General features: G+C 39.7%; 2 protein-coding genes across 9 annotated transcripts in view; one reads left to right on the top strand and one right to left on the bottom strand.

Annotated features, from left to right (window-relative positions):
- The window catches only part of SLK (STE20 like kinase), a 49,464-nt gene extending 43,244 nt beyond the window's left edge, over nt 1–6,220 (bottom strand). For 3 of the 5 annotated variants that reach the window (XM_062601866.1, XM_062601868.1, XM_062601867.1), the window contains exon 1: nt 5,517–6,219. In XM_062601866.1, the coding sequence (XP_062457850.1) occupies nt 5,517–5,666 (150 nt within the window). In that variant the 5' untranslated portion in view covers nt 5,667–6,219. Of the gene's footprint in view, nt 1–5,516 lie in introns of all 5 variants that reach the window. The other 2 variants (XM_062601870.1, XM_062601869.1) reach the window with 2 other exon arrangements.
- A 361-nt stretch (nt 6,221–6,581) lies between these two features.
- STN1 (STN1 subunit of CST complex) overlaps nt 6,582–14,699 on the top strand; it is a 44,453-nt gene continuing 36,335 nt past the window's right edge. For 2 of the 4 annotated variants that reach the window (XM_062601890.1, XM_062601887.1), the window contains exon 1: nt 6,818–6,931. The gene's annotated coding sequence lies outside the window, so the exon portion shown is untranslated. The other 2 variants (XM_062601888.1, XM_062601889.1) reach the window with 2 other exon arrangements.

The raw sequence follows: 14,699 nt of genomic DNA, 5'->3' as shown, positions 1-14,699 counted from the left end.
CTACTCTTACAGAAATTTCTGTTCTTAACAAGCTTTACCTAAAGTTTTAGTTCCATTTACTTAGACTAAATATTTAAAATTGAACATTGCCATCTTAAATATCAGTGTCTTGAGAGTAAATCGACTCCCTTCTCTCCTCTATCTACTAATGCCTCTACGGCTAAACAAAGCAACATAGCATTTAAGTGAGTATTATTAATTCAGATCTCCTGGGGACAACTGCACTACTTTACCGCTCCAGTTTAATCAGAGGTCAACTTATACAGTCAATTATGAATGAAAATAGATTAGAACAAAATGTATTTAGTATACCAAACAATTTTAATCAAAATTGCCAGAAGTTCTGCACCGATTCATTTTTATCTATTAAAATTTAATTTAGGACACTTTCTCCTGCTTTGGCTTCCAAGTCTGGGCTATGGCAGAGTCATAAAACTTCAGTATTTGACTTCATTGAAAATTTTCAAACATGAACTTATGTTCCAACTAGCACTAAACATAAAGGATTTCAAATGAACTCAAGCAATATCCTTCCACAGGAAACTATCTTTTCTTACTGGAATGATTATGAGTTCCAACAGCTCTAACATTCTTCCAAAGAATTAGTGGAGCTAATGACACCAGGTAAATCAAAAGATAAAGAGCAGAGAAAAAACAGCTTATCAGTGCTTCAGCTTAGATATTAAGTGGTCAAAATCTACTCCTATGGGTTTTAAGTTACAGCTATAGAAGAAATCCACCCTAGCAAGCAGCATGAGATGTTAGTATCATTAAGATAACTTCAACTTGCAATATCCAACTGGAGGGATTATTTAAAACACTGTGCTGTAAGGCCACAAAACCTACAAATTATGAACGCTCTGCCTGATTGTTTTCAGGTCAGACTAATTAAGTTTTTTCTAGGATTAGAAAATAAGTTATGATGTTAGTGATACACAAAAAGTACTTCTAAGTACCACCGTCAGTCCACATTTTGGCATTTAAAGGAGCGAAGGACACTATCATTAAATTATGTAATTGGTCCAGTCTCATGAAATCAGTATTAAAAAAAAACCTATTTGTTTCTACCTGCTGTAGAAGACATAATGGCAAAACCAGGCTCTCCTGTAAGTCACATAGGTACATTATAGGTAGGATTGCTTTAAAAGCAGAAACAAAGGCCTAACTTATATGAAGCAAAATCATTAGTCTATTGGACTTGAAGAAACACTAATATCAAAAGTCCACTATCATTTCCCAGAGATGAATTTATATTGGCCACTACTATGAATATAAGTATATATGAATACTTAATATATTTATAGTTTTCAGAAGATAATGCATTTGGGTAATGCTGTTCACCATGATTATGGCTATCAGCTTTCACAACATCTTTTCTCTGAACCTAAAGAGAAAGCAGAACAGACTTTTTAACCAAGCATCAGTTAATTACTGAGAGTTAGAAAACTTGTCTTAGTGACTTTAAATGAAATACAAATATTTGATTTTCTAAATTCCCATGAGAATCTTGTATATATGATGCTTCCAAAATCTTAGATGCAGGTAATAAATGGGATGCTATAAATGGGCAGAATATTCCAATTTAAACTAAGATGCATGAATACAATTCAAAACCAAACAAGTACAAGGGATTCCTGAATAGTAATTTGTTGTTTCCTATTAAAATGCATATATACTATACATTCCCTCTCTATACACATAGCCTATATAGATACCTTATGTAAGATACTGCCACATATATCCTGCCCTGGTAGAAAACTTAAAATGAGTGTGTACACATATACACAGATGGTACCTCTCACTAATTTCTTTGAAAAGTATCCTCTAGTGAAGGGCTCATAGATGACACCAACTAGACACTAGGAAAACGCCTTTCTGCAATTTAAGCGCTCTGACTACCAAAAGGGCTGAGAAATACAGTCCTAGCACTTCAAGAGATTAACTTAGGATGGTATCTGTATGATTAAGACTCTCAGACAGGAACTTTAGCATGAGCAGAAGAACAGATCAGGCTTTTTAAAGGTCTGTTTTCACACCATCTGGATATTAACTTCTGTGAATTTAGAAAGTAACTTAAAGCAGATGAAAGTCTAACACCTACTTATACTGATTTACCTTAAAGGAATGTTTACTATGTGCACTGAATTGATACTGGATACAATAGGGCAATATAACACAATAAAATAGCATAATATAATAATGTAACTAACTTCTAAAGAAAACTTACTACTATTAACTTAAACACTAAGAGCCTATGATTTTTCAGGCAACTTAACCTGATCAAATCCAGAACTGTCAATCAAACTGTCTTTTGTTTTTTCTTTCACCAAAAGAAAAAAAAAAAAGAGAAGAATATTTTGCAATCTAGCTGGTCAAACTTCAAAGTTGAAATCAGCCTCCAATGTTAATACTGTGCTTCTTCAGAGGCTGTCAGAACCCTGGCAGTCCATTCAGTAATTCTAAATAATACATGAAAGGCAATTAAAAGACATCAGAAAAAAAGTCTATCATCAGCAACCTTGAAATTCTCTTTACAAGGGCCATCACCTGATCCTGAAGTACTGCAAGGGCCTATAAGTTGAAAAAGGATGGAAAACCACACTAGCCAAGAGCAAAAAGAAAACAGCCTAAAAGTGGCCTCACTGAAGAGGCTGAAAAGGGCTAGCAATGAAAAGTCCTACACAACCATAAACCTTTGGCATCAGTAGTCTGCAGTTACACAGCTCCTCTGATCACAACAGACTTGCCACAGCAGTTGAAACACTGAAGAGTATTTCTAAACATTACTTAGTGAATACAAATGTATGAACTGTCAGAGCTAAGAAAGCTTTAGGAAACTTAAACAGCTTCAAAGGAAATAAGCTTGTCAATTTGGCTATGTTATTAAAAAAACAAGCAAGACCCTTGTAGCTGGTTGGGAAGAAGGGGAGTAAATCACAAGTTTTCAGTACCCTTAAAGACATCTGGATACAAAACTAGTTATCACTAGACACAGCATTTTTTAATGTAAAAAATGTAATCAGGTAAGCTTCATAGTACTGACAGGATATTTTAAGAGTTGCGTTTGAGTTTTTATTTTAATATTTGATAGTCTGTCCAGAAGAAGAGTTACATAACTAAACCAAATACTTCTCTACAGGAAATCATAGCATGTAACCAGTCTAACCTATATTTTTTATTAGAAGCCCAAAGCATACAAAGCCTTACTTATCTGACAATTCCATTTGATCATGTATCTGCCAAAACTCAGTCACACACCAACTTCAAGGATCTTAAACAAAGGCAAATACAGTTTTGCCAAATCTGACACTGGGGTGTTGGGTTTTGTAGACAAACAAAAACCCCACCTCACACGTAAAATTAAACCACCACCCCACTTACATTACTTAGGCAAATTCTTTAAATGTTGACAGTTTTCTTCTAGTTTCCAGCTTAGATTCCAAAATTTGAGAAGGTATTGAACAGCTTTTCTTGCAGCGTCTCATCCAAGGAAGCGCAACCTACCACACCTTTGCTTTCAAAACAGTTTCTTGCCAAGCATGCTCAGATGCAGGAACACAAGTACAGTTAGTATCTATGCATAATCCTCCTCCTCAAACTAGATGGAAACAAAATGAGTGCTGCTGACTACATGCACTAGGAGACTTCTTTTTTTTTTTAAATGGGATTTATTTTTTCCCTAGGAATACTAGTCGTTTCTACTTTTCATGAGTGCGAGGTTCAACATGTTTACTAGTGTAACTGTATGTGTCATTCTGACTACTACAACTTTAAAAATCGGATTTAAACAAAATAAATCAATTTCATCAGTTAACACTGTCATTTCCCATACAGAAATAAATCTCAAAGTAAAAGATCATATCCAACTGGAAAAAACTGTTATGACACACAAAGCACACTGAAATGCAAGATTTGCCAGCTGTCTTGCTCAGATATCTTCCTCTACAGACTATGGCTTATACAGACATGTCTGCAGACAAACATGAAGTGAGAAGAGGTTTGAAGATGGGTGAGGAAATGCATATGGGGGAGAAGAACACATTTATTATTGTAGCTTTGAGGCTTCCCCAGTCATCTCTAAGGGACAGCATTTTATTCACCAACAAGGAATCAAAACTCCACTATGAAGTTTAAAGAACTTTTAATCATCTACAAGTGCCATGAGAGACAACATTATGTTTTTACAGTCACCAAGTTTTATGATAGAGCAACTTCAGACATATTTCCCTGTCATTTTAATAAAAACCAAATCTCTTATCTTCCACACTAGCATGAGAACCACCATCTAGACTACAAATTACACCAACATAAACTAGATGCTCTTATAATAGGACACTGACAGAAATTTCTAGGATGAGAAAACACCCCACCTGGCATTCTGAACTGATTGTGACGCTTTTGCTCAAATTTACAAACAGGTAACACCACACTACAATAAAATCTAAAGTAGTTTCTAGCAAAAACAGCACAAGTTTTGAGTTTGCACATTTCATAACCTCTCAAGTGCTGTACTCTAAATAGAAATATTTCTTGACCTAATTAGCTCTCAGAGACACTTTAACTGCAATTCTTTCTCACACTGTTTTTTTCCCAATCTCAAGAACCTGTTCCAGGGTCTCTGTTCATGTCAGTTCCCCAATTCTCTCATGTTTATCCTCCATGATGTTTTTTCCACACTACCCCTAAACCAAATGTGAGGCGTTAATACCTTTTAGAAAAAGGAAGAGTAGCTAAAGATTTGCCTGAAAGCTACAGCCTTGTCAAACACTAGCAGTGCTATAACTATGTCATTATGTTCTACTTTGCTTGATAAATTCTAGATAAGCATCCTTAAAAACACTACTTGTGCCAGTATACTTAGAGATAGAAAAGTCAAACACCTAAGAGAAATTAGAAGATCCAATACAGGAATGCTGCCACGTAAAGCAAGCCAAGAGAACACAACTATTTAATTCAATCCCAGATGGAACAGGAGAGGAGAATGCCCATTAAAAGCAACGTGAGCTTGGCCCTATAAACTACTCACGAGGCACACAAGTCAATTTTCCTGTGCACGGGCTTCCTTCCGTACAGAAACTTAGGAAAATATTAAATAACTATGAAGGTCACACCTAAAATAGAGTCTCTGTAATGTCAGAAGCCACTCTGCGTACACGAGTCCAAACCCAACAAAATACAGGAGAAGCGAGCGATTCCGCAACGGGCAGGGTGGAGCAGAAGGCGGGACGATGACCTAATAGGTCTTTTCTATCTTTAGTTTCGTGAGGCTCGGTGGACAAGAGGCGCCTGGATCAGGCTCTGCTTGTCCTCCGGCACCCGGGCACATTCCCCCGGTCGGGAGGACACAGCACCTACCGGCCTAACGAAGTTCTCCAGCCACCTGATGCTTACAACAGGTATCCCAAGGTGACAGCGCTTGCAGACAGGCAAGCTTTAGACAGGACGCAGAAGCGATACGCTGGTCATATTTTAGCAACGAGCCATACAAGCGGTTCGAGTTTCCTTCTTGCCCTTACCTTGAACACTTTACCGAAAGCACCATCTCCCAGCTCTCCTATAATCTCCCAGAACTCCTCAGGGTTCAAATCCCTCTTGACGTGCTCGTATTGTTTCTTCTTTTTCTCACCACCCAGCTTGAAGATCTTCCGAAAGTTGAAGAAAGACATCTTTGCTCCTGCCGAGGGAGGCCAGGCGCGGGCAGCAAGGGGCGGGAGGCTTCTGGCGGTGCCCCCTCAGCCCGCCGTCACCATCCGGGGCGGGCAGCGGGGGTCCTACGGGCGAGATCCCCGCGAGGGCCGAGGGCAGTCCTCACGCCGCCTGGGAAGCCGTCGCCGCCGGGCGCTAGGAGGAAACAACCTCTCGGATCTCCCCGAAGGGGCCGGGTCGTCGACGGCAGCCGCAGCGGAGCTCTCCCACGGCGGTCTCAGCGGTCCCTTGCCTGCTCGGCCGGGCCGGTGACCATCGCGTCAGCAACAAGTGCCGGGCTCTCTCATCGGGACGAAGCCTGAGAAGAAGAAGCGCGGCGAAGGGATCGCGGCTGGAAAGGGGCAGCGGGGCGCGGCGGACGGGGGAACGGTCACCCAGCAGCCCGCCGAGGGCGCTCCCGCTTCAGAGGACGGGGCGGATGTAGGGAGAGGAGGGGAGGGGGCTGCCCCGCTCCGGAGTCCGGGCCGGTGTCCTACCGGAGCGTGGGCTGCGGGCCGGCAGAGCGGAGGGAGGCGGCTGTTCCCCGACGGTCCTCTCTGGGTTTGTCTCCCGGTCCCTGCCCGCCCTCTCGCAGAGCGCGGCCCGGGCGGCACCGTTTCCTGCGGGGCGGGGCCGGGCCGCACCTCCCTCCCCCCGCCGCTGCCGAGCGCGTGCGCGCGCCCCGTGCCCCCGCCTCTCTTGCCGCGCTCCCGGAACCGCCTCGCACCCCGGCTGCCGCCGCCGACTGCCGCCGCGACAGCGCACGCGCACCGCCTCCTCCGGCGCATGCGCGCGCGCCGTGGCGACAGCCTTGGTCTTCGCCCCCCTCCGCAAACGTTTAAGTCTCCGGCAAAGGTGGTGGGGGAAGAGGTGGCGCTCTGTGCTGCTCACGTGACGCGGCGTGAGCCAATAGGAGCGCGCTGAGGCCTCCGGCGGGTAAGTTGGTGCCTGGCTCCAAGATGGAGGAGGGTGGGCGCCTTCCGTCAGAGCTGGGCGGCACTGCCCAGGGGTGCTGAGCTCTTGTTCGTTTGTGTTGCTTCTGGTTTTCTTTGGGAATAGGCTGCGTGTGCGTAGTTGGGTGCGGGGCGGGAGAGGAAAGTGACTCCTTCGTTCCCTTGTAACCGTGGTGGGAGAGGCCCTTTATCCTCTGCTGTGTTGTTGATTCCCGAAGGACAGCCTGCCCCTCTCTTATTTGTTCTTAGCTGTCCCTTGTAGGTCTCCTGTGGTAGAGGATAATGTTTCATAGGTAAGGGGACAGTTTCTTTTCTAGACTAGCAGAGTAGCTCAAGTTCCTCTTTTCAGCACAAGCAGAGTGCCTCTTCCCCCACATTGCTTCCTTAAGGCCAGGCTTGATGTGGTTCTGCGTAACCTGATCTAGTTGAAGATGTTGCTGCTCATTGCAGGGGGTTGGACTAGATGATCTTTGAAGATCATTCCCATTCCAAACTATTCTGTGATTCCAAGTCTGAAGGTGGGAGTTGAAAGGGGAGCTAGCCAGGAGTGTTTTATTGGTGGGTGGTCTCTCCTGGAGGGTTTGATCTTGGGAATATTTATTTGAGGAAGATGTTAATAGAATAAGACAATGTTGGAAGGCTTTATTTTGTTTGTGGGTTAGTGCTGTTCCTAGCCCTCCTACTTTGTCGCAGCATTCAGTCGTAGCAGGGTGTGATGTTCATGTGCTGCCCATGTTTAGTATCTTGTGAGATTTAATCAGTGGGACAGGATTGAATTTCCTTATCTCACAAGCTTTTCACAAGTGATTCTTTCATCAGCCTGAAGTATGATTGTATTTTAATAGTTGTGTTGTTTATATGCTACCGAATGTGTGGCATTTCTTCACATGAAAGCAAGAGTTGTTCCTTGTTGCCTGGATAAGGCACAACTAGCAGACATCTTAAAGACAAAGTTTAAGTTGTGATGGGAGGCAGGAAGTTGATCTTGCAGTTGTGGCAATGATGTGAGACCTAAGAGAGATCTGGCAATGAGACAGACACCCCGTGAAAGTCATGTAATGCTTTATCCTCGTATGAACCTGAATGCCTGCAGTTGCCGTTAATTTAAACTGCATTATAAGCTTCTAAAGGTCAAGCCTCTGGTGTTTATCATTCCTCAGTCCATTTTATTAGCTTGATAGTAGTTTGCTGAGTAGGGTAGTCCATGTGTAAGCTTAGTAATAATAGTGAGGTATTGAGATGCACCAGTTATGGGGATCATATGGCAACATCGACAGTCTCTTTGAAAGAAGCATGACTTGAAGGAACAGAAAGTCCTGGCCTGAGTTAATGAAGGGATTTCAGCAAAGGAGTAGTCTAATAGTACAGGTGTTTATAGTAATGAAGATTAGAAAGGCAGTTCAGAGGGAACTAAGAGCATAGCAGCACCCAGGAACTGAACTTTGCATTGTGTGTTAAAGTTTTAGTCGAAGCATGCTGGGGTAGAAGCCTTTTAAGACTATTTTGGTGGTGTACATTGAGTAATTAGTGGTGCTAGTAATATTAGTAGTGTACAGGAACATGGTGTGCTAGGCGCACTGTACTGCCATAGAACAAGGAGGTGCCCCCTAACACAAGAAGTTTATGAATTAACAGTGTTGTGTCACGAGTTAATTTCTTTAATCTATGTAAAGTTAGTTTCAAGGGTACTATCCCTTCATTAATAGAGAGCGTTTCAAGTACTCTTGCTAACCTGATAGCAGTCCTAATTTGCTGTAATATCAGCATTTGTTTTTCAGAAATGATCTTGGGCTTAGTGGTTCCTTTGTACTGACAGCTTGGCCACAAAATGCAAGACTGTTGAGTGTTAAAGCCAAGACCGTTTGTGTGTAACAGGAATACCAAGAAACAACTGCAGTCCAAATGAGCTGGTTTTTGTTCTCCTCTATGATCTGGCTGGCTGGTTGCACCTATTAATTTCTAAGTTTCATGCAGATAGTTTGAATTAATAACAAAGAAAGTGATTGATAAGGTTTCTCCAGCACCAGCTTTGATATGGAAATTAAAATACAATTGTGGTTTTAATAATGATTTTAATTTTGATTTTAAATTGAATATTTTGATTTTAACTTGCTTTCTGTTGGATAAAAAAATGCTTTGTGACTAATTTTTATCTGTTTGTTTGGAATGACTAACTAATAGAGGATGGTCAAAAAAGGAATCCAAAGCCATAGCATGAAATCCTTGTATCTAGGCAGGATTAGTTTTTCTTTAGCCACAGGATTAATGTCATAGGGCAGCAAGTGTGTGTGTGTGTATACCAGAGTTTGTAATAATAACTGGAAATAAATGCAAATCTTGAAGAAAATTCCTTGAGCTATGTGTGAACAAATGTAGTTGAGCTTGCTATCTTAATAAGGTTGGCAGTTATGGGATACCAGGGCCCAGTTCTTTCTCAGCTCTATTGATAAATGAACTTTTGACTGTAAGTGGTTAACATACAGTATCGTTATAATGTATCAATTTGCTTTGAGTATGTGTGATAAAACAGGTTCACTCAGAGCAGAACAGGAACAGTAGTGTCATCCTACCAAAGAATAAATGTTAGTAGGTACTTACAGATGTGTTGCTTTAAACTTTTATAGTCTTCCTGTTCTAGAGAGCTGTTAATTCATATAATGTTGAAAAGATAAGATGAAAGGCTGCACAAGAAAGGAGCAATTAATCTAGTGATAAAGGTTTGCTTTTAACTTTTATTTTCTTTAACAGGTAATTTAAGATAAAAAACATAACTGAAAACAGTGTCTCAGTCTCAATTTTTCCCTTATTCCTTCACTCTAGAGTGACAGCTTGCCACCGAACCCTAAAAATAAACTCTGTAAGGTGAAGGTTAAGTGCTAGTAGCAAATCCTTCCCAATTTGCATTGATTTCCTGGTATGGAGGAGTCTGTATGATTCCTGGTTGTTTGTGTGTGTGGTGGGTTTATTGTGTGAGAGGGTTGTTTAGGTTTTTGTTTTTCCCTGGTTGCCTGAGTTTTTAGTAACTGTAAATGTTTCCAGATGGTAAGGATTAAAAGGTAAAAGTGAGTAATAAGTATATGAAAATTTCTTCTTCAGGAATTTAATGCAGTGCTGCTTGAAAATTCAACACTTCCTTAAAATGTCAGAGTAAAGATGTTAAAGAACTCTATTGGTTGTGCACCAAATACACTGGCTTAAAATAGCTGCAACTCTTCTCTGCAGTCTTTTTCATCTCTTTGAGATTTAGAAGTCTCCTTTACACTTGCTGCTGCATCCTTTCCCATTGACTTAATCGCTTACACTTGCTACTGTTCCTGACTCCCTCTGTAAGTTCTGTTTCATTTAAACTGCTCTGCTTCAGTTTCTCTTCATTGAAAATAAACACTTCCTTCAGAGATTTATTTTGAAATGTCTTTACAGCGTATATTCCTCTTTCACTGCAGTCCTACATCCTGTCTTCAGTTCTATCAATATTTAATGGTATATCTTTATATTGTCTTGACTTCCTGTCCACCCACGCTTTCGCTGATCTCCTCCAGTCTTCTTTCTGATGTTTTGAGTTCATTGCACTGCTCTAAGGTCACAGGTGGCTTGTTAGTGGTTAAATCTGAAGTATAATTCTTGTTTCATCTGTCTTAATCTGTCACCTTTGGCACTTAGCACTGTCCCTTCTGTTTTCTTGATGTATGTGGTGTTTTGACTGGTATTTTCTGATCATATGGTGGTGGTTTTCCATAGATTCTATCATTTCTACTTGGTTCTGTTCCCAAAATTTATGTTTTATGGTCTATAGGACTTATTTAAGTTCTGAGTCCACTGCATCCTCTAGATTCTTCTATTTAACCCACTACCTTTCATTTTAACCTCCTCCTTTTTGCATTCCTGTTTTTTTTGCCAAGACCTCGTGTGTCCAGCGTCTGTATCTGAAGTTATTCCCAAAAGCTGCTTTGCTTCCCTCTGAATCTGACTCCTTTTTCCTTGGAATTTGGGATTTTATGGAATTAAGTTCTGATGTTTCTTCACCTTGTACCATCACAGCTTAACTAACTTCCCTCAGTTCTTCAGGCTTTATGAGAAATTTCTGCTGACTCTCCCATACCTGACTGTTTTCTCCCTTTTCCTATTCATTATCAGTCATTTTTCCTTTTCCACTGTTTCTGAATGTGTTGCCCTCTAATAGGAGCACCTCAGTTCACTGTTTTTTAAATACATGGTGTTTCAACTGTCTTTCAGTCTTGTATGTTGACCTTAAAGATATTCCTTTGCTTCCTACTGTGACATTTCCATCTTCTTTGTTTGTATTTTAACTTTGTTTTGTGTGACCATTTTACACCTCGTGACTCCTGTGTCCTAATGCTCTAATAAATAGTGGCAAGTATGGAAGAGCTAAAAGTATCATTAGCTAATAACCCATGGTTATGACAAGATGAAGAAAGAAATACAAAAGGGATCTGAAAAGATCTTTTTGTTTCTTTATGATGTAAGAGAATGGCCTAAAAGGCTGTATGTTTCCCTCTAAGGAGCATCGTAGAATCAACTAGGTTGGAAAAGACTGTTAAGATCATCAAGTCTAACTATTACTCCAGGACTGCATTGAGCCATGTTACCCATTTATTGGAAGCCTGGAGAGGGGAGACAGTATTTTATATGGGACTCTTAAAGCTCTTCTATTAAATGTGAAGTTGATAGATCTGTAGTTTATTATTATGTGTTTCAGTTCTGCATATGAAATTTAGAGCTGTCTTCATAAAGGAACAAGAGCAACTCAGTTTTGTACTCGGTGTTTTAAGAGCTCGTCTGATAGGAGTAACAGGAATAATTCAGTCATATAACACAAACAGGAAAAAAAAATAATACCAGAGGTTAGATGGTCTAGAGCTTCCCCATATCTCATTAGCCAGAGTCAATGGTCAGGGTCCTATCAATAACCTGGAAACTATACATTACTTGACTTTGTTTTCCTTTTTTTTTTTCATTCTTTAATGCATCACTGCAGGACCAGTTAATCTAAGAATTGCCATAGAAACGTGGTATTTGGAAGCTTCAATGTATAAGGGTATTACTTGATGTGTGTGGTTAAAAAAAAAAAAGCCTTAGTGTTAAAATGGTTAGGAATAAGCTTGAGCTAATTTTGGCTTCAGAGAAATCTGTGTGTTTGTTCTAAATTGGCCTAACAGTTTCAGTAGTGAGTGGGGAAAGGTATCTTCAGAGGGCAACTCACCCTTTTCCTGTTCTAGATATTTATCTTTATCACGCAGTATTTAAGTGTGTGAGGTGAGTTGTCTCTGGAACATGTGATGGGGATGGTTCTTCCTACCTGTGGGGATACCACTGCCAGCAGAGCTCTTGGAGTGCAGTTCTGATATCAGGCAATACCTCTGGGAGTGATACCAGAGCGAATATAAAATTAACCAAATTACTTGACCATTTCCAAGTAAACCAATGCTGTTTTATTGTGAAACTTCTGAAATCAAGTGTCAGAGGAAAAAGCAGTAATATAAACGTAGAAATCTTGAATGTGGATCAGGTAGTTCAACAAATAGGAGCAGAATATTTCTTGGAAGCATATCAGGTCAAAGGCGTCCAAGCTTTAACGTGTTAACTTCATTGAAGTTATTGCAGAAAAGAAATATGTCTGCCTCTAAGCTGGTCTGTAAGAAAGCCACCTTCAAGACTGATATTCAGAAACAGTTATATATAATTGGAAGGGTAAGTTGTGGTTTTATACTTACTTGACTGAGAAGCAAATCTCAGATTTAATGGAAAGAAGTCAACAGCTTGAAACTTAGCTGATTCTCTTCATTTGTTAACTGACTAATGCAGTAACAACTTTGGGTCCTTTTTCATTATAACATTATACAAGAAGGCTGGACACCTTGGTTTATATTTACCTGAAAAACTCTTTATAGGAATTTTCAGATAATGTAATACTGACTTGCATTGGTGGACAGCTGCGTTTTTTGAGTACAGTAGTTACACTTACTCATGTCTGGTTTTCTGAAAGATTGATATAGTCATTAAGACATGGAGGAAAAGAATTTTTACTAGTCTATCCAGAGTACTGATTGCCTTTGAAATAATATACAATTAAAATACTACTCCTCTTAGCTATATTGCTGTAATCTTTCAAACCATTTTAATAATCTGAGATTATATTTCGTTTAAAACAAAATCTATTTGCTCAAAACTGTACATGAACAAAAGGCAAAGAATTTGTAACTTGCAGAGCCCACTCCATCTGATGGCTATTAGAAGATTTAGTCGAGTCACATGAAAGCATGTATTACAAATGCTTCACCATGTTTGCCTTTCCTCCAGATGGTAATTAGACCTTTTCCTCTTGCATAGCAGTCACGAGCTGATTTGCTCTTTTTGTTTGTGGCTTTCAAATTTGCATTAGTTCACATAGCAGCTAGGATTAGAAGTTTATTAAGGGATAAAGATAGCTTTGCTCCTTAGTATTGCTTTCAGTCAATACTGGCACAAAAAAAAATGTTTGAACAAAAACCCCACATATAATGCTGCTTTCTTTCAGCAAATCCTGACTTTCTTACTGTGTTTCCCAGGAACTTTTTTTTTTTTCCAGAATAGACATTGTGTTTTCTTGTGATCTTGATCAGCTCTGGAATCATGGGACTGAATAACTTGTTCTGTAATATGAAAATGAGTTATTTTTAAATCTGGTTTTTATTATGATTAGCCTGACAGCAAACCCAGTCCTGGTTATGTGGTAAGCATAAGCAGGACTTTTATTATAACTTCTACAACTATTATTAAAAATATACCATACTGTAAAGTAGGCAACATTTCACACACGGAATAAAAAAAGGACGATCTGACAAAGTGATACCACTGAAAACTACTGATTCTTTAGTAATATCCCAAAGAGAGACATTGCAGTGGGATAGGATTGGAGACATGTCTACAAACAAAATGGGGAATGTGAGATACCAGCTGTTTATTAGTGCAAAGCTAGACTTGAAAATATAAACTATTTTTACTGAGAAAACAGCTTAGTTTTTAATAAAAAAATGTTATTTTTATATTACAGCCATGTTTAAAATAGTTTCTGTACGTGTAATTTTTTTTTTTTTTTACCTAGATTTTTATAAACTATTGCATGATTCTCACTTCTGAGGCAAAACAAATGGTTTACTGTGTGTTGTAAAGTAGAATTTGGCTTTATGGAGAATCTCTTCACGGTACAGCAGCAATATGTGGAGCTGTAATAATGTGTCAGTTGTTAAGGCATACAACAGCTATTGTGTGTTCAATGACAGTATAGCAAACTTTGGGCACTAGGACTTGCTCATGAGAAAACAGTATTGTGATGTGATGCACTTGTCTCGAGTGCCCTGGAATCTGTATTTTTTTGACAGAAGGGACATTTAATCTCATCTAATCCACAATACTACATTTTATAACCATAAAATATGTATGGACCATGTGGTATTTATGGATTATGCCAAAAAAGCCCCTTCCATTAAGTAGACTGAATTTTCTGTAGCAGAAAATCAAGTTACCTATTAGAAAAATAAATTCCTGTGGCTTCTGGCTGAGCTATAATACATTGCTCTGGATGTGGTGAGGCACTGGAACAGGTTGCCCAAGGAAGTTGTGAATGCTCCATAGTCTGGCAGTGTTCAAGGCCAGGTTGGACAGAGTGTTGGGTGACATGGTTCAGTATGTGGTGTTCCTGAACATGGCAGAGGGGTTGAAACTAGATAATCTTAAGGTCCTTTTCAACTCTAACTATTCTATGATTACACTGCAGTGTACAGGAGTGATTTACTTTCAGAAGCACGAGGTAGGGAGTAGCATCTATTTAAATGCAATTAAGGAGATATTTAAATCTGTTTATAAAAGGTTGTTTGGGTTTGTTTTGTTTTTTTTTTTACATACCGAGAAGTCGGAAATAGCAGTGACTTTATCATATTAGCTGTGACAGTGATTCATGTAGGGAATGTAAGAAGTTTTAGCCACAGTCATTGGTGAGGTATTTGCTTTCAATACTCTTAATAGTGTTATGTCCATTTCGTGCATTCCTACTGGATTCAGAAG

The sequence above is a fragment of the Pezoporus occidentalis genome, unplaced genomic scaffold (assembly GCF_034315485.1).
Source record: "Pezoporus occidentalis ecotype Australia unplaced genomic scaffold, CSIRO_AGI_Poc_V1 ctg73, whole genome shotgun sequence".
Lineage (NCBI taxonomy): Eukaryota > Metazoa > Chordata > Aves > Psittaciformes > Psittacidae > Pezoporus > Pezoporus occidentalis.
The sequence above is the reverse complement of the archived record's forward strand: the minus strand, read 5'-3'. Positions and strand labels throughout refer to the sequence as shown.